This window comes from Aquarana catesbeiana, linkage group LG08 (genome assembly GCF_042186555.1).
Source record: "Aquarana catesbeiana isolate 2022-GZ linkage group LG08, ASM4218655v1, whole genome shotgun sequence".
In the NCBI taxonomy this organism is placed as follows: domain Eukaryota; kingdom Metazoa; phylum Chordata; class Amphibia; order Anura; family Ranidae; genus Aquarana; species Aquarana catesbeiana.
Genome location: NC_133331.1, coordinates 207,278,010 through 207,304,924, shown reverse-complemented (window position 1 = coordinate 207,304,924; position 26,915 = coordinate 207,278,010). Strand labels below are relative to the sequence as shown.

At 41.4% G+C, this 26,915-nt stretch overlaps 1 protein-coding gene across 3 annotated transcripts in view; it reads right to left on the bottom strand.

The window, feature by feature from the left end:
- Positions 1–26,915, bottom strand: part of LOC141106238 (pulmonary surfactant-associated protein D-like) — a 225,679-nt gene that overhangs the window by 111,365 nt on the left and 87,399 nt on the right. For all 3 annotated transcript variants that reach the window (XM_073596850.1, XM_073596851.1, XM_073596852.1), the window contains one exon: positions 15,893–15,979. In XM_073596850.1, the coding sequence (XP_073452951.1) occupies positions 15,893–15,979 (87 nt within the window). The remainder of the gene's footprint in view (positions 1–15,892; positions 15,980–26,915) is intronic.

The following is a 26,915-nucleotide window of genomic DNA, read 5'->3' as shown; positions in this document are numbered from 1 at the left end:
TCGAAAACTTGTTCAGTTTTTTAGGGGGGGGCAAACTTTAAGCCTTTATCAAGAACTATCTTTTCAGCTTCTGTGAAGGTCGTTTTACTTAAATTGAAAATCCCCTTGTTTTCTATGACCGCTTTCTTTTTACGGGCGCGCCTCCCCCCTCTGGTGCCCCGTTTTGTTCTCCGTTGTATGTAGGGTTTTCGGTTTCCCTGTGAAAACCCTCTGCCCTTGTGGGCCTAGGTAACCGTTGGTTGTAATTAAACGGAGAACTTTCCGGATAATCATTGTCCCTATTTCTATAGGAGTATTGGGAATTGTAGCTCCTGTTCTGTTCCCCTCTCAATGGTGAAAACCTATTATGGGTCTGTAGGGGTGTCCTTTGGAGGTATGGTTCGTAATGATAGTAGTCATCATAACCAGTATATCTTCTATGTGTTGAAGGATCCCGTGGACCTTGTTCATAGTGGGAGGAATGGCCATTATTTCTCCCACTTCTGCCTCTCCCTCTTTTACCTCTACCCTTGAGGTGGGGGGGTGGACTCCTGTATTGAGGCTTAGGTGTATGGGGATCATATGAATGTTGCACATTCTGGTCTTCCCTCCTAGATGGAAGGGGGGGCACAGGTGCTTCTAATGTTCTTGTATTTGATGAGGTTGTCACCTCCATCGCATTCCCTTCCGTGGGCCCAACACTTTGTTCTTTGTTTTGCCAATTAAATACATTTCCTGTTTTATAATCATTGGTATCCCTACTATACTTTTTTTGTTTTTTAATTTTTTGCTCTCGTTCCTCTTTTTCTAGATGGTTCTTTAAATTTGTTGATAGGTTAATATATTCTGCAGTAGATTTGTGTGGAAGTAATTTCTCCCTAATCTCTTTAATCTCTTTATCCAATAAACCTCTTCTTGCTCGTTTTCTATCAATGAGGAAACTCAGCAATGAGATCCCGGCCTCATTGAAGAAATGAAACCATGTTTCAGTGTCTGTGTCTCCTTGCTGTGGATGGATGGTCCATCTCAAACCTCTTTTTAAGAAATGGACGTATTCGAATACCGCACTAGTCGCACTTTCAACATGGAGGGTGTCTTCTCAGTTCTGAATACAGATTCTGAGATGGGAGGCCTTTTTTTAAGGCTTAAAAACTTAATGGTTTCAGAAATCCATTTAGAATGGGATATTGCATTTTTGGAGCAATACACTAAGGATCGCATGGTCCCAAGAGGTTTGAGATGGACCATCCATCCACAGCAAGGAGACACAGACACTGAAACATGGTTTCATTTCTTCAATGAGGCCGGGATCTCATTGCTGAGTTTCCTCATTGATAGAAAACGAGCAAGAAGAGGTTTATTGGATAAGGAGATTAAAGAGATTAGGGAGAAATTACTTCCACACAAATCTACTGCAGAATATATTAACCTATCAACAAATTTAAAGAACCATCTAGAAAAAGAGGAACGAGAGCAAAAAATTAAAAAACAAAAAAAGTATAGTAGGGATACCAATGATTATAAAACAGGAAATGTATTTAATTGGCAAAACAAAGAACAAAGTGTTGGGCCCACGGAAGGGAATGCGATGGAGGTGACAACCTCATCAAATACAAGAACATTAGAAGCACCTGTGCCCCCCCTTCCATCTAGGAGGGAAGACCAGAATGTGCAACATTCATATGATCCCCATACACCTAAGCCTCAATACAGGAGTCCACCCCCCCACCTCAAGGGTAGAGGTAAAAGAGGGAGAGGCAGAAGTGGGAGAAATAATGGCCATTCCTCCCACTATGAACAAGGTCCACGGGATCCTTCAACACATAGAAGATATACTGGTTATGATGACTACTATCATTACGAACCATACCTCCAAAGGACACCCCTACAGACCCATAATAGGTTTTCACCATTGAGAGGGGAACAGAACAGGAGCTACAATTCCCAATACTCCTATAGAAATAGGGACAATGATTATCCGGAAAGGTCTCCGTTTAATTACAACCAACGGTTACCTAGGCCCACAACGGCAGAGGGTTTTCACAGGGAAACCGAAAACCCTACATACAACGGAGAACAAAACGGGGCACCAGAGGGGGGAGGCGCGCCCGTAAAAAGAAAGCGGTCATAGAAAACAAGGGGATTTTCAATTTAAGTAAAACGACCTTCACAGAAGCTGAAAAGATAGTTCTTGATAAAGGCTTAAAGTTTGCCCCCCCTAAAAAACTGAACAAGTTTCCGACATTCATTGACATACAGAAATATGTGCGTAAATTGAACATTCAAAGATACATTCTGTCAAATCCAACTAGATCTTCCCATCCACAAATCACCACGCATACTGTGCACTCAGGGTTGAGTAATCCTTCATTATTCAACCCCCCTGTCCCCACAGCACCTCCAATTAAGGTATTTAGAGACCTAGTACTGAAGGACCTTGAAGATCTCCCACACAAAAAGGTATACAATGATCCTAAGTTTCGATTGGGATTGAAATCCCTTTGTGAAAAGAAGGATCTCATTATCCGTTCTGCGGATAAAGGGGGAGGGGTAGTGATCCTTGATAAGAGTGACTACCACAGCGAGATGACCAGAATTCTTAGTGATTCCGAGACGTATCCCCGTCTTCCCAATGATCCAACTTCAGAATACAAAAAAACCCTAACCAATCTGGTCAATACTGGTTCACAACTGGGGATTCTAAATAAAAAAGAAAAACATTTTTTGATACCGGTGGCACCACGCATTCCCATAATGTATTACTTGCCAAAGGTACATAAAAATGCCACCCACCCACCAGGACACCCGATCATCAGCGGCATTAATTCTTTGACCTCTCGGATAGGGAGATATATCGATTTCTTCCTCCAACCGATAGTCCAAAGTGTTCCCTCTTATTTGAAAGATACAAGGGATACTATAATTAAATTGGAACAAGTTACGGATACAAATAACCTAATACTTGTCACTGCGGACGTGACGTCCTTATATACATGCATACCCCAAGCTCAAGGTCTTGAAGCGGTAGAATTGTTCCTTTCGAGAGACAGGAACATCCCTAGAATACAAAAAAAATTTATTATGGACTTATTGAGATTTGCCACAGGTGCCAACTATTTCTGGTATGATGACCAGTTCTATCTACAGACAAAAGGAGTAGCCATGGGGGCCAAGTTTGCCCCCAGCCTGGCGAATATTTTTATGGCCAAATGGGAGGAGGATGTCGTCTATGCCCTCAATCCCCCAGAACTGGTTCTGTGGGCGAGGTACATAGATGACATCCTCCTCCTATGGAGGGGCAGTGAAGACTCTTTGGACTCATTCATAGCGACTCTGAATGATAACCGAAGGGGGATCTTCCTGACCCATGAAGCCAGTCGGTCTAAGATCCATTTCTTGGATTTGGAGATTACACACAATAATGGCCATCTTGACACAAAAACCCATTTTAAGACCACGGACCGTAATGGCTATATTCCGACGGACAGCTGCCATCATGAGACATGGCTAAAATCCATCCCAAGAAGCCAGCTGATGAGAATAAGAAGAAATTGTTCCCATCTTTCCGATTATTTTCAACAAGCTGAGATTTTAAAATCACGGTTCTGTGAAAAAGGATATGATAGCTCCATAATCACCAAAGAGATTCGCCAAGTGGCCTTAATAGATCGTGCCTCTTTGTTGAAGACACAACCGGAAAGACCAAAGAAAACTGCAGATTTTAAACACAAATGGTCCTTTTTAACAAGTTTTTCTACCCAACATAAACAAGTTAAGGACATCATTAGAAAACACTGGAGAATATTAAAAAGTGACACCATTTTAGGCCCGGTACTACCAGAACAGGCAGCTACCATCTTTAGGGGTGCTCCATCAATTAAGGGACAAATCGCACCAAATGTGATCGATCCCCCGGAGAGAATTTCATTTTTCCATAACATGAAAGGATTTTATCCTTGTCGGAGATGCACAGTTTGCAAATGGAATGATTGTAAAGCACGCAAAATGGAAACATTCAAGTCCACAGTTACGGGGAAGGAATATAGGATGAAGGAATTTGCTACATGCAAAACCAAATACATTGTATATCTCATCACTTGTCCGTGCAAAAGACAATATATTGGCCGGACAAAACGCAATTTCACTACTAGAGTAAAAGAACACATCACAGCGATTAAAAAAGGTAAAACAAACCATAGTGTTTCCAAACACTATGCTTTGTACCATGACCGCAATCCAGCAGGGACCAGTTTTCAAGTCATAGATAGATTTATACCACACTGGAGAGGGGAATCTAGTTTAAGAGGAGTTTCTAGACTCGAAACGTGGTGGATACATCAGATTAAATGCTATGTACCCCACGGTTTGAACATCAATGCGTTTATTAATCAGTCATAATGTCCTGGACTAGCCCCTTCTATCCATCCATGCATGCCCAACCCATACGAAGATGGCATTCATGGACTCTTCTTCATACGTTCTATACTTTCTTTTTTTTAATATGTTTTTTGATATACTTTTTTACATATACCTTTTAGTAGATATTCCTTATGAGATATCTTTCCAAAAGTCACACATGGGATATCTCTCTAACAGCCATACATTTTATAAAAAAGAGTGTCATCTCTTTAAATGTTTGTAATCATCCTTTTTATTTTTACTTTTATTTTAAATTTGCTACACGTTTCTTATGTATACATATCCTGGGGTTGTAGAACATGAGTGATACATGTGTCTCCCCTTAGATATATGTAGAAAATAGATGGTTATTTTTATCACAGTGTAAAATGTACTTTCACTTTTTAATTGTGCCCTCTTTGGCTGCCCCCTGTTGACCACTCCTAATAGGGTTTTATAAGTGTTATGTGTAAACATATGGGAATCTGTACGACATGACCACTTTAGCTCTATAGGTAGGGGAGAATCCACCTTCAATGATTGGACAGTGTATGTGTGTATACCACTTCTGTGTCTCAATGATCATGGTTTCCTTGTGTTGTTGGTTAACCAGGTTACGATCAGGTGGCCCTGTTGAACGCAAGGAGAAAGGTGAGTGGCCTGAGTGGTATGGGTTGAGTTCCCATTAGATACTTGTTCGCATTGACTTGCTTAGGCGCACTGAAGGGGGAGAATCCTTCGGTTTCGCACTGATGCGCATGTGCGATGGAACGTAAGTTTTATGGGACACACTCCCCAGACAATGAGAAGGTACGTCCCTCCCGCGTCATCGCGTAAACACGTGATGACGCTGTAACCACCGTGGAGGAGTGACGTGCGATCTGCGTCTCTGCGCAGAGACGCTCTGATGTATTCATCACATGCCCCCATTACTTAACCATAATTGGCTGAATCCAAAGATCAGGCCGAGGCTTGGTTCCACAATTACTTTCTATCCCCTGATAGGCTGGATCGATATCCCCTATCTCTAGATAGGTCAGAAGGATAGTCAGCTGACTGTCAGCTGACTCTCACATGACGGGAATCCCGGAAGTTACGCCGCACAGGTGTCCCCGGTGTAAATTTTAGCATTTTCACATAAATAGCGCAGCAGATGAAAGGGCAACTTTACCCCAGTTGATGTCTTTTGAAGACGAAACGCGTCGGGTGTATGACGCCATTTTATCATCTGTTACTGCGCTAAATGTACCTCTGTCATTTTTAGGAACTTTGTTTTTACCTAAACTTTTACTGGAAATTTCTTTTTTGATATAATAAAATTTCCTGGCAATCCGGAATTCACACTATGTGGAGCCTTTTTTCTCCTTATCCATTTTCCCTGATTGCATGAGATACGAATGCTCGCTGGAGGAGGAATCCGGGACATCGCTTTGGATCGGGAACCTTTCCAAGACCCTCTTGCCAGAGACCAAGGACAACTGTTACCCTACCGTATTTAAACGGTGCAAGCTCATACGACTCACCGCCAACGGCCTGTGAGTCCACCGCGTCTGGTAAGGGCATTTTACATCATTTTCTTTGCCTGGTCAAGAGTTGGAAAAGCCTATTTGAAGATAGGAATAGATGTTATTGTGATACCTGCATCTACCCAGGATTCCTTTACAAAATTGAATGAACTGTTTAATACCTCAGGGACTCGCCATTTATCCCCACCTTATGTCATGTTGTAATATACACATTTGGGCTTTGGATTTGATGGTTGATGATTATATTGATTGTGTGCACACGATTCATAGGCTTTTTCATTATATGTTGATACCAACAGATATATTTTTCCATTTAATTTTATTTTTAAATAGGTCACTATTAATAGGTTCACCTGTTGGGTTTAACAGAACGTTCGCATTATACGTTGACATCACTTTTTATATCACTCTATTTTTCTAGAGGCCATCACTAGTAAGTTCACATGGTGGGTTTAACAGATCCTAACGTTTGATATGCACATAGGTGTTATACATGACACACCTTCTTTATGCACAATATAGCGCTACACTTTTCTATTCTTATCATCTAATACAATTAGTCTAATTGTTAGTGTTGGCGGCTTGATTTTGTTTGGTTGGCGCAGCAGTTTTTTCCTGATTTTACAATGTTAATGTGATACCTACGTAATCATGTGCATAAAAACCTTCAATTGCGTCATAATAAAGCAGAACAGTAATTTGGAAAGATGCTGAGTGTATCTTTTGTGTCTGTTCCCTACTGCAGTAGTTATTATTAATTTGGAACCACTAATCAATATGAGGATAGGAGTTGCCTATCATCAATTTAACGGAGTCAGCATGGCGAGCTTTGCCTTAGGAGGGGATTCCAGTTGACCCTGAGTATCCGAAACGAGGAGCTTGAGACGATAGGGGAATTTCTGATAATCAGCCGGCTGAGGTAAGCCTTTTGCTTACATTTGAGTTATCAGACTTCCTTGATCGGTAAGGCATTTTCGGGACAAAGGGTACCTATTTTACTCCCCTTAATCGAACTGTATTGATTGGTGGTTATATGTTATGTTGTCCCTGTCTATTGTCCATCGGAGTGATATAGATAAGAAAGGGAAGAATAGTGCTGTTCACAGGTATATGTAGTAAATCTGCTAGATAAAGTAGTTTAGAGGTAAGAGGGTATAGGCACACGTAGAGAAGAGAGAAGACTGGCCAGTCATTATGGGCATTGAATTAAGTAAGGGAATGAAGGGTAAGAGACCCTCAAAAATGCCCAGCGCAAGAGGAGCGCTATATATGAACCGAAGGTGCGGTTCTGCCTATACTGAGCCCCTAGATTAATGGTTAGAGTGGACAGGGATCCACAATGGGTAACTGGGTTACCAAGGTCCACAGGGACTAAGAATCATGCAGAGTAAACAGCTAGAGAAACAGCTATCTATGTGAGCGGAATGGATCAAGGGTGACATTAACACTAGACAGAAAGGGACATTTTCATGTTAAGTTGTGGGATGAATTTGGGGTCAGGCACTACAACTAGTAAAAGTCAGAAACAGAGAAATGAGAATTAAAACAGAATACTTTATATGTTGTCAGAGAGGGAAGATGGGATGAGCACTCTGGCTGCCCATGTGATCATAGAAGCTAGATATAAAAGATATCTGAACAAAATAAGGAATGCAGAATTTATGCAGGGAAATATTAAAGAGTTAAAAGAAAGTGAGAGAATGATATGCATGTGTTGTGTACAAATGGGAAAATGTAAGCGATTTTAGAGAGATATTGGTGTATGTGTGCGAATGCTGGGACCTTTAGTTCTATTGCTTGTGTGTGTCATGTACGCAGATGTGACCCCCTCCTTTGTGCTCTCATGAAAGAATGTCCCTGAGAGGTCAGTGATAAGCTGGCAGGACACCATGCCAATTCCAGTTTTTTAGACAAAACATGTGCCGGGTTAACGAATCTAATGGTAAACAATGTGATCACAATTATTTTGAATCTGTTTTCCAAACATGGTAAAATGAAGGTTACATTTAACCGTGTATTGCACACATTGAATATCCTTTGATAGTGGAAACAGTGCATGTAAAAAAGGGAAATTAAGTAAAAGTAAGTAATAATGAGTATTCATTTCTAATATGAGTTTAACAACTTTATTAATAATATAGATATATTGAAACTGGTTTAGACAACCTTTGGTTGGAAATGAAATTCAGGTTAATGGGGAAATTTGTAATGAATGAGATTAGTTTAGATTAAGATAACAATTTTGTAATTTTACATTTATACAATGAGCCCTTATTGAGAGAAAAAAAAGATTAAGATGAGGTTGTTATTTTGAATAAAGCTGCCATAATATTTAACAAAGCCAAGATGGATGGGATACATAAGAAGTTCTTCTACAAAAATGAAATTTTAAGGTTTTTGATAATAACTTGATGTGCGGTCGATGATGTAAGAGTAATAATAAATAAAATGTAAATATAACAGACCCATCACATCAAGTCCACACACCCTGTTAGGATAGATGCCACCTGCAGCCAGTTGTTTTATAGTTTTTGATGCTTTCTGGTTCATCATACAGATTGTTGATCCTTTTGTTTTATTTATTTTATTTTTGAAATCCAAAGCAGAATGTGTGGATTGTGAAATGATGTGCCCCTTTTTCTTGTAAGTGCAGTGGTATAAGCAGAAGAATATTTTGGATTTATGGGCATCTCTGCATGACTACAGGGTATTGTTATAATTTATTATAATATTGCCAGGAAGAAGTTGTCTTTTTAAACATGAAACTGGAGTTCTTACACAAACAGCGTGATAGAAAACAAGCCATTGTAATGTATTTATGCAAGCTGGACCCAGTAATGAAGGGTTCACCCCGATATATCAGAGCTGTAGCTTTTATGCAAAGGTGCTATTAGACAAAGTTAGATATTGTTTTGGTCAAACATTTCATTTTTAATGGTCCGACATTCTGCGCAGCAAATATACAGCAAATATACAGCTAACTAAATGTTTGTCTAATGAAAGGTTTAAAATAGGAGTTTGTTTATGTACAAATCTAACAATGAAAAATGCGTAAATTTATTCAAAAGAAAGGAAAAGACACATGTGTTAAATTGATGGTGTAGGAATCAGCTGCTGTGAGCCCAGTGCAGGACACACTCCCTGAAGACCCAGATATTACATTTTTTGTAGATTTGAGTATGCAGTTTATCACCCAGAAGGATACTCTGTATTCAAAGTCAGTCTTTTTCCCCAGCTCAAGAAGCAGAGCTCCATGTTTTAGCAAAGCCTGTGAGCTATAAAAAGAGTGTATATTTATATAGATAGATGAGATATAGAGAGCTTTTGGTTCCATTTAAAGGGCCAGAAGTTTGTTTTTACTTCGGCAGGTAAACCAACCAAGCATGCCAAGTTAATTTTATCGGCTGTTTTTAGCCTTCCAGGTTCTTGCTGAGGTAGCCATATTAACTTTCACACATGGAAGCAGACCAGGTGACTAAGGATGCTGCATTTACAGCCCCGGACACTTGATGGGTCTGTGCAACTCACAGTTTCCACCCTAGTTCTGGCCCAGTATAGCTGGGATTAATAATTCAACTTTAAGGACCCCAGAACGAGAAGAACAAGTGGTCCACAGGGGGCAACTTCTTATGAAACAGGACTTTGGAAAAGGTGATCATTTATGTCTGCCAGCCACTCTTTTCCCTCCAGCTTGACACATGGACCGTGTCATCAGTCACAAGCAGTTATGGCTGCCTTAGTAAATGAGCGTGGGATAGAGCCAGGGTTCTCCACAGTTGTTTTTATAACATACCACTTCTTGTTTTACCTGTTACCAAAGGTGTTACCAAAAGCTGAACATCCCTTCCTGAGATTACAAAAAGATATATCCAGATGCCCAAGTCAGGATCTTACGAGTATGCATTTTGTATGTATGGACATGTTTTTTGGATGTCCAGTGGCAAATGCTACTGCAAAGGCCACAGTAAAAAGTGTTATCAGAAGTAGTTTGTAAGTACAGAGTGCAGAAAGTACAGAGAGTAACAGAGGAAATCATTTTTTATAGGAGAGTCCTTAATAGAAGTTTTGAGGTTTTATTTTTACACCCCTTACTGTCTACAATGTAGCGGACAAAGTAGAGTAAGAACCTAGAAAACTTTTGCCTGAATGTTTTCTTATATTTTATCAAGCCCATAAGGGGGATGTTGGACTCTCTCCCTATGGGATTTTGTTTGGGAGTGTGTTACTCACTTGCTTATATTTTGTCTCAGCAGCTGAAGTCCTTCATTCGGATCTCACAGAGAACGTTGCTGATCTTTTAAGGTTTTTGACAAACTCATTTATGTATTTTCTCCCCAATTCCAGATCCGAAAAGTTTGGAAGGATCTAAAACTAAAGCCAGGTGACTTGTGGATTGTTAAGAGACATTTATATATAAGGAAATGTTTGGAGACTCAATACAGCATCTATTTCATGTACAGTTTTTGCAAAACTTGAAGGAAAAGTCACCTGGATCCACACCAGACACTGCAAAAATGACTAAATTAAAGAAATCTCTGTGTTTGATTTGTTTCCCTCTTGTGATCACAGTCTAGGGTACTTTTTTATTCAATTACTTTAATTGTAAGGGATATATATATTTGAAAAGTAGTTCAGCCATGTTGAAGTCATATTTGTCTTTTGTACGTCTTCCATTTTATGTAGAATTGTCTGTGTTTACATATGCTGATAAGTCAGCATGCTTACAATTCAGCTAGAAGGCCATTCTGGCCACAGGAGTGTACAGCCAGTACTCTGTAAATATGTCTTATCAATCATTTGTTTTTCACAATGAAAAGTAATTTTGTAATGAAAAAGTTGCGCAGCTATTATTTTCTCCACAATGGAGTTTTTGCTTCTTTGGCCAGGACTACCTCCACCTAAGCGTTTGGAGGTTCCAGGTTAAAGGTGATAGCAGGTATGGTTAGTGATCAAAATATTGATCAAAAGAGGGGAGACTGTAATGGAAATGTGTAAGTTCTGTATATAATTGTATTGTATTTTGTATGTATTGCACTCTGCCCTCACTGTGCACACAGCACTAATAATGTTTTCAGTAAATGTTTACATTCTTTCGAGTCCTGATTAGAATAAGCCTGCCTATGTAACTCCCCTTGTTACCATAAACGTACAATTGTAATATTAATGTGATACCTACGTAATCATGTGCATAAAAACCTTCAATTGCGTCATAATAAAGCAGAACAGTAATTTGGAAAGATGCTGAGTGTATCTTTTGTGTCTGTTCCCTACTGCAGTAGTTATTATTAATTTGGAACCACTAATCAATATGAGGATAGGAGTTGCCTATCATCAATTTAACGGAGTCACAGTCTTTCCAGCTGAGACTCCACGAGCCCCTTCAAGTGCCTCCGAGCTCCACCAGTCACTGCTCCTGATAGTTCCTGGCACCACTGGATCACAGAGAGAGAGAGTGTGCGAACGTCACCCCTCGAGCCTCGCCGATGTCTCCCGAGGCTCACTAGAATGTTCCTGATTCCAGCCAGCGTCAGCCAAACTCCAGCTGTGGACTACTGAGACTCCCAGCCCCACAATCCCAGGCACAGTCAGCAAAGAGAAATGGGCACAGAAAGCAGCCAGCTGCGATACAGCGGGGAGGATATATGAGGTTGTCTGTGAAAACGCTTACCGAGCTACCATTGAGGATCCCAGTAGACAGATCGCGGTCGCTCCCCCCCCCCCTACCCGTGACGGTTGGATTCGTTAGAGGACCGATCAGTCCTCAGGTTCCGGCTAATGTTTTCTGGCCTGGACCTGCTGATCGGTCCTAACGAATGAAATCCTTCCCCTGTCTGTGTAAGTGTATACATAGACAGGAGGAAGTGATGTCACCTCTCCTCATGGAGTCTTTTCAATTCCAGTGAGAAGAGAGAGGACGTCTAACAGTGAGTTGCGCAACACTACACTAACACCAGTACACACAGGTACACTTCAAGCCCCCCGATTGCCCCCCCAGTTAACCCCTTCACCCCCTGTCATTGTGTCAGCAATTGCAGTTTTTAAATAAAGGAGGGTTTCCGCGCTCACGGACTACGGTCTGCAGCCTCCCCTTAAACACACCCCCAAAAGGGTGAGATATATTGGTAAATAGAAAATAGATAGGGGTGAGTGGCGCTACCTATGCCAGGGTACCTGTTTGGATTTGATAATCCGTGCTCGTGTATGCAGAGCGGTAAAACCCACTTGACAAAAAAAATATATATTTTGAATGTGTATATCAACCTATTAAAATTAATAAACCGTGCTGATGTGTACAGGCCAATAAAAATCTCTTGTATATAACTAAAACCCCACCTATTGCATGAAGAGGGGTCTTAATAATAGAAATCCCCCCTGCAAGTGGTATAGTGAACAATCTACAAATGCCAATAATTAAATGATATAAATAAATATGTGCAAATAGTGTCCACCAAGTAAATCAAATATATCAAGTATATCACATAGATCCAAAAGTCCGTGTTAAACCACACTCCCATCCATAATACAAATTGGACGGATAGGGGATATAAATCTTGAAATCAGTTCATCATGTGTTGTGAAAAAATAATAAAAATAGAAAAACTGTGAAAATCTGCAAAAATAAAGTTCCAGCATAAGCAAAGTTCTTGTGAATAGTGACTTTCGTGAGAAAAACAGCTGATATCCAGTGACTTGTGGTGCTCCCCCTACGGGTCCCCACTCACCAGCTCCTTACACCCCTGCAGGGGTAATAGGCATGTAGTACCAGGCAGTAGAATGGCATCTTAGGTTCCAGTAGAGCTGTCCCCGGGTGCTTCCGCTCCAGATGCGATATACCCGTCAATGGTCTAAGCCATCCTCATGGGAAAGAAACAGGGCTCCCATAGTGTGATAAGTTTTTATAAAATTACTTTATTAAAAAACTGTAAACAGCAAGCTAAAACAATCCGGACTCCTTATAATAAAGGGGCCAGATAATCACGCAAGTCACTGGATATCAGCTGTTTTTCTCACGAAAGTCACTATTCACAAGAACTTTGCTTTTGCTGGAACTTTATTTTTGCTGATTTTCACAGTTTTTCTAATTCATAATCATAATTTTTCGTTCTGTCCTCCCTTCACGCAGACACGACGGTCCAAATTCCTACGGCGACTGGTGTTGTGGAGAAACCCTTCTGTGTTCACGAATATAACCATAATATGGGAGGGGTGGACCTCAACGACCAGTTGTTGGCGCCGTGCCTAGTTGCCCATAAGGCCAGACGCTGGTACAAAAAAGTGTCTGTATACTTATTTCAATTGGCTCTGCTGAATGCTTATGTGCTATAGAAATCTTCAGGATGAACTGGATCCTTCCTTAAATTCAAGGAAGAGATCATCACAGCCCTTCTGTTTCCAGATGTGCTGTGGCCCAACTTCCCAATCCAAATGCAGTAAGCCCGCTGCATGAGAGGCATTTTCCGTATGTTCTCCCTGGTACCCCTACTCAACGAGCCCCCCCAAAGAAAATGTTGTGTCTGTAGAAAGCGTGGCTATAGGCTTGACACCCGCTATTATTGTCCCTCCTGTCCTGACCATCCTGGTCTTTGCATTGGTGAATGTCTTGAACGCTACCACACACTAGTGGAGTTTTAGCGTAGGGTACAGCACTGCACAGACTAGGACACACTTTCACAGGGTCTCCAAAGATGCCATCATTTTGAGAGACCCGAACCTTTAACCGAACCGTTACAACCATTACAGTTACAAATAAAAGTGTAAAAAAAATATATAAAAAAGATATATTTTTCAAACATGGCATGGTTATATGTGGAATTACACCCTAAAATACATTCTGCTGCTTCTCCTGAGAACTGGGATACCTCATGTCTGAGACTTTTTGGGAGCCTAGCTGCGTACAGGACCCCGAAAACCAAGCACCTCAAGAAATGAGATAGGCAGTCATAAACTAAAAGCTGCATAAATTCCAGAAAGTGTACCCTAGTTTGTAGACGCTATAACTTTTGCACAAGCCAATAAATATACGCTTATTGACATTTTGTTTTACCAAAGACATGTGACTGAATACATTTTGGCCTAAATGCATGACTAAAATTGAGCTTATTGAATTTTTTTTATAACAAAAAGTAGATAATATAATTTTTTTCAAAATTTTCGGTCTGTTTCCGTATACTGTATATCGCAAAAAATAAAAATTGCAGAGGCAATCAAATACCATCAAAAGAAAGCTCTATTTGTGGGAAAAAAAAGGATGCAAATTTTGTTTGGGTACAGCATTGCATGACCACGCAATTACCAGTTAAAGCAGCACAGTGCCAAATTGTAAAAAGTGCTCTGGTCATTGAGCAGTCAAATCCTCCGGGGCTGAAGTGGTTAAACCAAAAAAAAACTTGCTGCTCCTGCCCCTTTAGACCCCTTTCACACCCATAGCGTCGGTGGTAAAAAGGCGCTATTTTTAGCTGCATTTTACCGTCGGATTAGCGGCGCATTTCGGCCACTAGCGGGGTGCTTTTACCCCCCGCTAGCGGCCGAGAAAGGGTTAAAACCGCCCGCAATGCTCTGCAATAGCGGGGCGCTTTTACCCCCACTAGCGGCTGAGAAAGGGTTAAAACCGCCCGCAATCCCTGCCCCTTTAGACCCCTTTCACACCCATAGCGTCGGTGGTAAAAAAGGCGCTATTTTTAGCTGCGTTTTACCGTCGGATTAGCGGCGCATTTCGGCCACTAGCGGGGTGCTTTTACCCCCCGCTAGCGGCCGAGAGGGTTAAAACCGCCCGCAATGCGCTGCAATAGCGGGGCGCTTTTACCCCCACTAGCGGCTGAGAAAGGGTTAAAACCGCCCGCAATCCATTTTGCCGGCGGTATCCCAGCGCTGCCCCATTGATTTCAATGGGGAGCAGCGGTGGAGGAGCGGTAAACACACCGCTCCTTCACCACTCCAAAGAAGCTGCTGGCAGGACTTTTCCTGACGTCCTGCCAGCGCAACGCTCTGGTGTGAAAGCCCTCGGGCTTTCACACTGGAGACAATGCTGCAGCTGTTTGAGGGTGGATTGCAGATGCTATTTTTAACGCTATAGCGCCTGCAAAACGCCCTCGGTGTGAAAGGGGTCTTAATGTGCAAGCTGCAGCTTGGTGCTTTTGCTTTTTTTCATTACTTCTCTGTATCTCTTACAATACCTTTTTAATCCTTCCAGCTCCTGTCTTCCCCCTCTCAGAACAGACCACGATTATCATGGCTGCTGAGCCAAGATACTGTGGTCTAAATGCGTGTCTGCGTCATCCGCAGGTCTCCTCTCTCCTCTCTGCCTGTTTTCAGCTCCCCCTCCTCCCCCTCCCTCTTCCTGTCAACATGTAGTCTGGAGTGAGAAAGCCAATCTCGAACACTCCCAGTCACGCCCCTCTCCTCTCCTCCCCCTCCCCCTCTCCTCTTGTACACACTGCATTGTTGGCCACAAGGAGGAAGATAAGAGATTCCTCTTCTGACGTATCTTGCATATCTTGCATCTGTGTGCCTGATTAATTGGGGGCAATTGGGTTAACAACCACTTTAATTGATACATTCCTTTATCATCTGTTCTAAAGAAGCACTAGGGCTAAATAAAACCTGACCCTGATCACTTCTTGATTTTTAGAATAAACATCTGTCTCATCTAAACTGATAAATCTGCCCCATAGATGTGCAAACCTGTCTCAACTGGTCGTTCAGAAATACAATTGCAGTGGTTACAAATACAAATAAAACTATCATGTAGATTATACTACCTGAGAGGAATCCTGGTTTGCATCCAAAAGTCTCTCTAATTTGCTTAATAACTGTCTCACTCAGGTGAATACGGTGCAATATGATTCCAGACAGTATGTAGATGATAGATGTATATTCTTCACGTAATTCATGTTCAAGTACTTCAGTAACTCCTTGTTTTACAGTTGCAAGCCAATCACTACATTAGCCCCCTTTATATTTAATAATTTCTATTGGTTTTCATGAATTACCTGGGCTTCCTTTCTCTCCTTTTTGCCCTTGTCCTCCTGGCAAACCAACTCCCTTTTCACCTTTCTCCCCTTTATTTCCAGTCGGTCCTAAGAAAAAAAATATTATACAAAAGATTTAAGATGTCATGGTAAACAAATAACAGTAATAACTACATTGTTCAACTATTATGTCTATAATATAAACACATGAAGATTCTAATTCTGGGCAATTCAATCTTTAAGCATACTGAATCTATACTCCAACAAAGTTCTGGTGCTTAGATGGCTGAATTGGAGGTATTTTTTCAACATTTGTTCATTTATTTTATCCTAGTAATGCTTTGAATAACCTTTTTACACTCCACTGTATCTATGAAGGATGTTTGTCACCCAGGCTAAACTTCAAACATGTTTTCATCTCTTTATCTACATTACAGTAGTGTAAGGAGGATTATCATTTTACAGAAGGAAGAAAACACTGTTTGTACTTTTAGTTCAGCTAATAGAAGTGACAAGGACACTACATTTCGGGCAAGATCAATATGTATCTTCTGTACAAACGAAAAAATCCAGATAGCTGCACTCCAAAAAAAATATTTTTATTGTATAAAAACAGTCCATACAGCAAACTGAGTCACAGAATAAAATAGCTAACACGTTTCCAGCCCCTTTACCGGTGTTTAATCATAGCTAATAACTAGTTATTGACCGACCGCCGTAGTTGTACTGTGGCAAGTTGGCTCTCCTGCGCAAATCGCCATCATTGTATGTCGGACGCCGCGGCCGCCTAGGGGGCGTCCACACCAGGCACACCTACACCAATCGGATTCGCTTCTGAACCAATCAGTCTCCAGGCCCAGGCCAATGATTTCTGGCCTGGACCTGGTGACCGGTTCTGGCAAATGAGACTGTCCTCTGCCTGTGTAATGTAAACATAGGCAGAGGAAGTGATGTCACCTCCCCTCGTGGAATCCTTTTCAGTTCCAGAGAGAGGAGAGAGGACATCTAACACTGACGCAGTACACGTAGGCACACTTGTCCCCCCCTGATCAGCACTGATCAGCCCCTGATCGCCCCCCCCCCCCCCGTTAACCCCTTTGTTCCCTGTCACAGTGTCACCAAGTGAAGTTTTCAGATTTATCACTGTACTGGTGTCACTTGTGACACTAATCAGCATTAGGGCAGTTAGTAGTAGGCCTAGGTAGGTCTAGGGTACCCCCCCATTAATCCCCTAATAAAGGTTTAACTCCTTGATCAACCCCCAGTCAACCCTTTCTTTCCCTGTCACCAGTGTCACTAATATAGTGTACAGATCTCTTTTCTAATCACTGCATTTAGTGTCATGGGTGACGCTAGTTATTAGCCAGTTAGTTAATTACTGTCACCGCCAGGTTTTTATAGTGTCAGGGTACCCGCCATATATTACCTAATAAAGATTTAACCCCCTGATTGCCCCTCAGTTTAGGTTTTAGTGTCAGTAATGCCGCGTACACACGAGCGGATTGTCTGACCGGACAATAAATCTTGAAGTTTTTACACTATTGGAGCGCTTATATTTTACATGCCATGCACATCCGCCCATGGGCTGGGAATGGAATGAAGCGAGGAATAATGGTTCCGTTAGATGTCTTTGGAGACCATACTATCACCACTGACGAGTTGAGGGGTACTGGCTACATCTGATAAGCCCTGGAGGGTATTTATTATTACAGGCTTCCCTTGATCCTCTGTAGTGGGGGATCATGGGCTTCCGGTAAGCAGTAACTCTCTACACAATGGTGGTGGATTCTGCACAATTCCTTCATTTTACATTGAAGATTTCACATTTATGGATAGACAATACCTTCACCTTCTACGTTTTTAAGATTCACGGGTGTTATTGTTTTAGTTTTTGGACACTCTTTTGCATTGTTATGTCACCCACTTAGCCAACTGGTTCAGTTGAACCTATTACCATTGGCCAATTTTTGTTGTCTTATGTGTGACGGTGTACTTGACATTCAAGATTCTTGCCCATAAATACACAAGGTTGCACATATATGGACATTTGATTATTTTCCAGTGATTGAGTTTGTGTGTCAGTTTGCACTTATTCTATTTATTTTTTCATATGTTTAGCGCAATTCTATATTTTTTCTTTTTTTCTACTTCAGTGTCAGATTAGTGCCAGTAGCGCTAACACCCACGCACACACCATACACCTCCCTTACTAGTATAGTGTCCGAACGGATCAATATCTTTGATTTGATCAGAACTATATTAGTGTCCCCCAGCAGTATAGGTTTAGGTGTTCCCAAAAACGCAGCGTTAGCGGGATCAGCCCAGACACCTGCTAGCACCTGCATTTAGCCCCTTCACCCAGCCCAGCACACCCAAGTGGCAGTATCAATCGATCACTGTCACTGAACACAACACGCATAACTGCAGCGTTCGCAGAGTCACGTCTAATCCTGCAAACGCTAACAGTAAATTTTTTTGGTAGCGATTGAAGCAGTCGCTGACAATCAGGTGCTCTTTTGCCTGAGTTTCACTTGTTGTACCAGTACATTAAGAGGCCAAAATGTCCAAACAGAGGTACACTAGTAAAGAGGCCTACACTTTGCTGAGCATGACAGGTGCGAGTGAAGGGTAGCCGCCTCACTGTCAGATTCAGGCTCAGTATATGAACCTGTAGACAGCAGCGGCACCCTGAGTAGTGGTCCCTGCTAAGGTCAGGCTCCCTCTCGTATAGGGAGCAGAGAGTCAGTATACATACAGAATACATTTTCTGGCGGCTTGTCTTTCAAACAGTATCTCTCCAGCAAGCATGCCAGATATGGGGTCAGTCAAGATGTATAAGCTCTGTCACAGGGCAACAGGCTGTTCATATAGTTTTATGGTTTATGAGGGAAAAGACAGTCATGTGGAGCCCCTCAACTACCCAGACTGCATAGGGAGCGCTGGCAAGATTGTTTGGGACTTGGCGTCACCCTTGTTTGGAAAGGGGTACCACTTGTACACGGATGATTACGACCCAAGCGTGTCACTTTTTAGTCACCTTTTTGATTGTGGAATTGGCGCATGTCGCACCGTGTGATCTAATTGCCAGGGCTTCCTCCAACAGCTTGTAGATTCCCGACTTAGACAGGGGGAGAGAACCTGCTTGAAGTGTAATAATTTGCTCGCAGTAAAGTGGAGAGACACACGGAATGTTTTCGTTCTGTCCTCCCTTCGCGCAGACACGACATTCGAAATTCCAATGGTAACTGGCGTTGTTGTGAAGCCCCTCTGTGTCCACGAATACAACCTTAACATGGGAGGGGTGGACTTCAATGACCAGATGATGGAGCCGTATTTAATTGCCCCTAAGGCCAGACGCTGGTATAAAAAAAATGTATCTGTATCAGTGGCGGCTGGTGCTCAAATTTTTGGGGGGGCGCAAACAAACTGAAAAATTCTGAAAAAAAACATCAATCACAGCCACTGTCATCAAAATACAGCCACTGTGTCATCAAAAACGCATCCACTGTGTCATCAAAAACGCATTTACTGTGTCATCAAAAACGCATTCACTGTGTCATCAAAAACGCATTCACTGTGTCATCAAAAACGCAGCCACTGTGTCATCAAAAACGCAGCCACTGTGTCATCAAAAACACATTCACTGTGTCATCAAAAACGCAGCCACTGTGTCATCAAAAACGCAGCCACTGTGTCATCAAAACGCAATTACTGTGTCATCAAAAACGCATTCACTGTGTCATCAAAAACGCATTCACTGTGTCATCAAAAATGCAGCCACTGTGTCATCAAAAATGCAGCCACTGTGTCATCAAAAACGCAGCCACTGTGTCATCAAAAACGCAATTACTGTGTCATCAAAAACGCATTCACTGTGTCATCAAAAACGCATTCACTGTGTCATCAAAAACGCAGCCACTGTGTCATCAAAAATGCAGCCACTGTGTCATCAAAAACGCAGCCACTGTGTCATCATAAACGCAGCCACTGTGTCATAAAAAACGCATCCACTGTGTCATAAAAAACGCATTCACTGTGTCATAAAAAATGCATCCACTGTGTCATAAAAATGCATCCACTGTGTCATAAAAAACGCATCCACTGTGTCATAAAAAATGCATCCACTGTGTCATAAAAAACGCATCCACTGTGTCATAAAAAACGCATCCACTGGGTCATCAAAAACGCATGCACTGTGTCCACTGATCCTAGAAACCATGATTGTCTCCTTAATAGCAGCCAGCATCTCTTTGAACAAGGGGAAAGAGGGGCAAGTTATCAAAGAAAGATAATCACATGATTTGGGGGGCTGGGAGAGGATGCTTTATGTGCTAGGGGCCACTTTGGGAGCAGAGAGGATTTGTGCTGGGGGGGGTCTAATTTTATATTTAACCCCCCTTCTAGCACAAATCCTCTCTGCTCCCAAAGTGGCCCCTAGCACATAAAGCATCCTCTCCCAGCCCCCAAATCACTGTATCTTTCTTTGATAACTTGCCCCTCACGTCCTGTGTATGTGTCCATTCTCCTCCCCCTCCCCCTCTGTCTGTGTATAGGTGTCTTCAGTAGACTCGTGTGTAGTGAGACAGGAGGGAGGGGGGAATGGGGAAGAGAGGGACAGATACATGCAGCTGTGCTGTGCTGGAGCTCACCCTGCTTGCCAGACAGCAACCCATCCCTCATATGGCTCTTACCTTCCTCCTGCAGCTCCGCTCAGCTGAAGAACGGAGCTGCCGACATCACTTCCGGCTCTCGTCTTCTTCACGAAAGCCGGAAGTGACCTCAAGATTTGAAAAGCAATGCTCCCGCCCATAGAATCACACTGATTCTACGAGCGGAAGCTAATCAGCGTTTTAGTTTGCGCCACAAGGTGGGTTAAAAGCCCGCAAATGAAGCGCCGCGTCTGCAATCTCCTGATTGCATTGACGTGGCGCTTCCCATAGTGCACTGGCATCCGGCGCCACAGTGCAGTTTATTAAAGGATTTTTTTTTTTTTTTGTTCTTAAAGGGGCCGTTTTAAAAAAATTATTTTTTTTTTACTACAGGGCACCGCCCCCTATGGACGGGCCGCCACTGATCTGTATACTTATTCCAATTGGCTCTGCTGAATGCTTATGTGCTATACAAAGTGTCAGGACGAACTGGATCCTTCCTTAAATTCCAGGAAGAGATCATCATAGCCCTTCTGTTTCCAGGCGGTGCTGTGCCCAAGCTTCACAATGTAAATGCAGTGAGCTGCATGAGAGGCACTTCCCAGAAGTCCTCCGTGGTACCCCTGCCCAAAGAGCACCACAAAGAAGATGTCGTGTCTGCAGAAGACATGGATATAGGTGTGACACCCACTATTATTGTCCCTCCTGTCCTGACCAACCTGGTCTCTGCATAGGTGAATGTTTCCATCGCTACCACACACACATAGTGAAGTATTAGCGTAGGGTACAGCACTGCACAGTCCTAAGGCACACATAAACAGGGCCATCACATTTTGAGAGACCCTAATCTGGAATGTTTACAGTTAAAATAAAAGTGAAAAAAAAAAAAACACAAAAAAGAAAAAATCCAAAAATAGTTGTCTTATTTTTCTTCTCTCTCTATTGTTCTCTCTCTACTGTTTTCTCTCTATTGTTACTGTATTTTATTTTATTGTATTTGCTTTGCAGGTATGCAATGTCTTACTGTTATACTGTAATGTTACTTTGTTTTATTGTTAACCATTTGCTTTTTCTTTGCAGGTACACCATTCAGCTGCAGCACGGGTTTATTTATTCTGACAGCAACAGCGTTTGCTCTCACGATACGTAAAGCCGTGACTCCAGAACTGTAGGAGGGGATTTCACCACCACCGTTTAAAAAAAGAACATATGCCGAAGCAGGGGGGCAGGGATGGAGGGGCGATTTTTTTTGGCACAAATTGTTTTTGTTTTATTAAGTTAATGTTTTATTGTTACCATTGTTTGCTTTTCAGGTATGCCATTCAGCTGCAGCACTGATTTATTTATCTTGACAGCAACAGCGTCTGCTCCCAGAATACGTAAATCAGCGACTCCGGCCGTGTAGGAGGTGATTTCACCACCACAGTTATAAAAAAATGCATGTATGCCCATCATTAGAAGTGGGTGGATGCAGGGCGGTATTCTAATGGTGGGCATACCCACCGATCAATCTCCTTTTTTCGTTCAGCCCACAGGCTGCATGAAAAAAAGAACATTACAATATATGCCTAACAAGGACTAGCTCTGTACTGGTACGTTGCTGGACTTTGAGTGGTTATACCAGAATGATGCCTGCCAGTTTAGGTATCATCTTGGTATCAATCTTTTCAGCCAACAGACGGCTTTCATGTAAAAGCATTTCTTTTACAAGCAGTGGGAGGGAACGTCCCCCCCTCCCTCCGTCTTGCATGGTTTTCTCGGGCTCTTCTGTCTCACCTGGGTACCTGAGAATGCAGCCGGTGCTCCAATCATCTCTATGGCCTAAGAAACTGGAAGCTACGAGCATTTTATGACTTCGGTTTCGCTGGATATAAACAGCGCCATTGGGAAATTTGAAAAGCAATTTATCACACTGATCTTGGTGTGATCAGATGCTTTGAGGGCAGAGTCTAAGTCTAATAGACCCCAATTTTTTCAAAAAAGAGTACCTGTCGCTACCTATTGCTATCATAGGGGATATTTACATTCCCTGTGATGACAATAAAAAATGATAAAAAAAAATGATAAAAATAAATAAATAAAAGGAACAGTATAAAGATAAAATAAAAAAGCAAAATAAATAATGAAACAAAAATCACCCCTCTCGCCCCGTGCTCACGAGCAAAGGCGAACGCAAGCGTCGGTCTCATGTCGTATTTAAACAGCAATTGCACCATGCATGTGAGGTATGACCGCGAACGTCAGCTTGAGGGCAGTAATTCTAGCAGTAGACCTAATCTGTAAATCTAAAGTGTATGCAGTTTGTCACCTCTGTACGTTTGTGCGCAATTTTAAAGTATGTCGTGTTTGGTATCTATGTACTCGGCATAAAATCATCGTTTATATTTTACCAAACACTTGGGCAATATAGTGTGTTTCACAATATAGTGCATTAAAATTTAAAGTGTCAAAGTGCCAGGACAGTTCAACCCTCCCCCCTACCCCTTTTTGGAAAGTAGAGGCCCCAAGCTATTTGCTGATAGGCATGTTGAGTCCATGGAATATTTTATATTTTGCCACAAGTTTCGGTAAAATTACAATTTTTTTTTTTTTTACTCAAAGTTGTCACTAAATGATATATTGCTCACACACCATAGGTATATGTGGAATTACACCTCAAAATACATTCTGCTGCTTCTCCTGAGTACGGGGATACCACATATGTGAGACTTTTTGGGAGCCTAGCTGCGTACAGGACCCCGAAAACCAATCACCACTTTCAGTATTTCTAAGGGCGTAAAATGGTGATTTCACTTCATCACTAACTATCGCATTTTCAGAGGCCCTGAAATGTCAAAATACACAAACCCCCCTCTCCTCAAATGATCCCACTTTGGAAAGTAGACACCCCAAGGCATTTGCTAAGAGGCATAGTGAGTATTTTGCAGCTCTCATTTGTTTTTGAAAGATTAAGAAAGAAAAGGAAATTTTTTTTTTTTTTTTGAATTTTCTAAACTTTGTGACAAAAAGCCAGATCTGCAAAATACTCAACATACCTTTCAGCAAATAACTTAGGGTGTCTACTTTCCATAATGAGATCATTTGGGGTGGTTGTACTATCTTGGCATTTAATGACCTCTGAAACTGTGATAGGTAGTGAGTAGTGAAATCAAAAATTTACACCCTTAGAAAACCTGAAGGCGGTGATTGGTTTTCAGGGGTCCTGTATGCGGCTAGACTACCAAAAAGTCTCACACGTGGTATCCCCATACTTAGAAGTAGCAGCAGAATGTATTTTGGGGTGTAATTTCACAAATACCCATGTCATGTTTGAGCAATATATCATTTGGTGACATTTTTTGTCATTTTTCAATCACTTGTGACAAAAAAATAAAATATTCAATGGGCTCAACATGCCCCTAAATAATTTCCTTGGGGTGTCTACTTTCCAAAATAGGGTTATTAGGGGGATGGTTTTGTACTGCCCTGCCATTTTAGCACCTCAAGAAATTAGATAGGCAGTCACAAACTAAAAGCTGCATAAATTCAAGAAAATGTACCATAGTTTGTAGACGCTATAACTTTTGCACAAACCAATAAATATCCACGTATTGATTTTTTTTTTCTAACCCAAGACATGTGGCTGAATAAATTTTGGCCCAAATGTATGACTAAAATTGAGTTTATTGGATTTTTTTATAACAAAAAGTAGAAAGTATCATTTTTTTAAAAAAATTTTAAGTATTTTTTAATTTGTATCGCAAAAAATTAAAATCCCAGAGGTGATCAAATACCACCAAAAGAAATCTCTATTTGTGGAAAAAAAAAGGACGCAAATTTTGTTTAGGTACAGCATTGCATGACTGCGCAATTACCAGTTAAAGCAGCGCAAGGCCTAATTGTAAAAAGTGCTTTGGTTAATAAGGGGGCAAATCCTTTCGGTCCTTAAGTGGTTAGGCACAAGTAAAGGGGTGTGAAGTGTGTTAGCTATTTTATTCTGTGATTTTGTTTGCTGTATGCACTGTTTTTATACAACAAAGCTTTTTTCGTTTGCACGTATTCTGCATACAGAGCCAGCACCCACCTTCTGCAGGGGAGGTAAAGTCTTTGGACTGCTACCTGGAGCGGTACACCACTTGTAATGTATATTCTGTACTTGCTGAAAATGTGAAAATACCCAGCACCATCACTGGGGCTGATATTGAAATTTCATCACACCTAAATTACAAATAAGGCTTCTGTATTACATTCTAAAGCAGTACCAAATCCAGTTCTATATGATGCACAAGCATAGCTCCCAACTGTCCCTGATTTCGAGGGACTGTCCCTGTCCCTCTGTCCCTCTTTCCTCTTGTTTGTCCCTCATTTTGTTCTTATCTATGTAGTTGTATATAAAATGCACTATTTATCTTTCAAAAAGTGTTTCCCAGTGCTAAACCTTTCATCCAATTTCTAAATTTCTGCATTTGAAAATTTCAAAAGCCAGTATAAAGGAATAGTAGTTTTAAAAATAAAACACTGGTGGATTTAAGTAATCCCATAAGGAACACTGAGGGATTTTGTTGCTGTGGAGGAAGGAGAGAAGCAGTGGGGTTTTTATATGAGAGAGCCTACTGTGATCCATGCGATCCCCCTTGAAAGCTATTGATTGGAAAGTGGAAAGTAGCATGCTGGATGTGAAACAAAGAGAATCATAGCTGAAGGAAAGCAAAGGAATTGTTTCTGAGTCTACCTGACTCATATATGAGGTGAGCAGGTATAACAGCTGGTGGAGGTGTTCACATAATATCAATATCTGGAGAAGATACGTTTATCATAGTGGTAGATAATAATTGAGAAGTCACAAAAATTGAGAAGCACTTTAATTCAACAAAAGAGTTGTTTTATGAACTTTGATATAATTTATGAATTAATTTTACAGATTTGATGTTCACAGATTGGTTTATAGATTTATATATTTCTGTTGAATTGGAGTCACTATATATTGTTTTTTTACACATAATAGCGCTGCACTTATATTTGATTGATTGTTAATAGGGATGAGCCGAACAACCCCCGGATCGGTTCGCAGCAGAACATGCGAACAGGCAAAAAAATAGTTTGAACACTGTTAAAGTCTATAGGACGCGAACGTGAAAAATCAAAAGTGCTCATTTTAAAGGTTTATATGCAAGTTATTGCCATAAAAAGTGTTTGGGGACCCGGATCCTGCCCCAGGGGACATGTATCAATGCGAAAAAAGTTTTAAAAAACGCCAATTTTTTTCAGGAGCAGTGATTTTAATAATGCTTAAAGTGAAACAATAAAAATGAAATATTCCTTTAAATATCATGCCTGGGGGTGTCCTTAGTATGCCTGTAAAGTAGCGCATCTTTCCATTGTTTATAACAGTGCCACAGCAAAATTACATTTCTAAAGGAAAAAAATGTCATTTAAAACTGCTCGCAGCTGTAATGTATTGTCGGATCAAAAAAAAAATGGCGTGGATGTCCCCCCAAAATCCATACCAGGCCCTTCAGATCTCCTATGGATATTAAGGGGAACCCTCCACCAAATATGGTCCCCCAGGCCCCCAGGCACTATATACTCTGAACAGCAGTATACAGTCAGGTCCATAAATATTGGGACATCGACACAATTCTAATCTTTTTGGCTCTATACACCACCACAATGGATTTGAAATGAAACGAACAAGATGTGCTTTAACTGCAGACTTTCAGCTTTAATTTGAGGGCATTTACATCCAAATCAGATGACTGGTGTTGGAATTACAACAGTTTGTATATGTGCCTCCCACTTTTTAAGGGACCAAAAGTAATGGGACAGATTAACAATCATCCATCAAACTTTCACTTTTTAATACTTGGTTGCAAATCCTTTGCAGTCAATTACAGCCTGAAGTCTGGAACGCATAGACATCACCAGACGCTGGGTTTCATCCCTGGTGATGCTCTGCCAGGCCTCTACTGCAACTGTCTTCAGTTCCTGCTTGTTCTTGGGGCATTTTCCCTTCAGTTTTGTCTTCAGCAAGTGAAATGCATGCTCAATTGGATTCAGGTCAGGTGATTGACTTGGCCATTGCATAACATTCCACTTCTTTCCCTTAAAAAACTCTTTGGTAGCTTTTGCAGTATGCTTCGGGTCATTGCCCATCTGCACTGTGAAGCGCCGTCCAATGAGTTCTGAAGCATTTTGCTGAATATGAGCAGATAATATTGCCTGAAACACTTCAGAATTCATCCTGCTACTTTTGTCAGCAATCACATCATCAATAAATACAAGAGAACCAGTTCCATTGGCAGCCATACATGCCCATGCCATGACACTACCACCACCATGCTTCACCGATGAGGTGGTATGCTTTGGATCATGAGCAGATCCTTTCCTTCTCCATATTCTTCTCTTCCCATCACTCT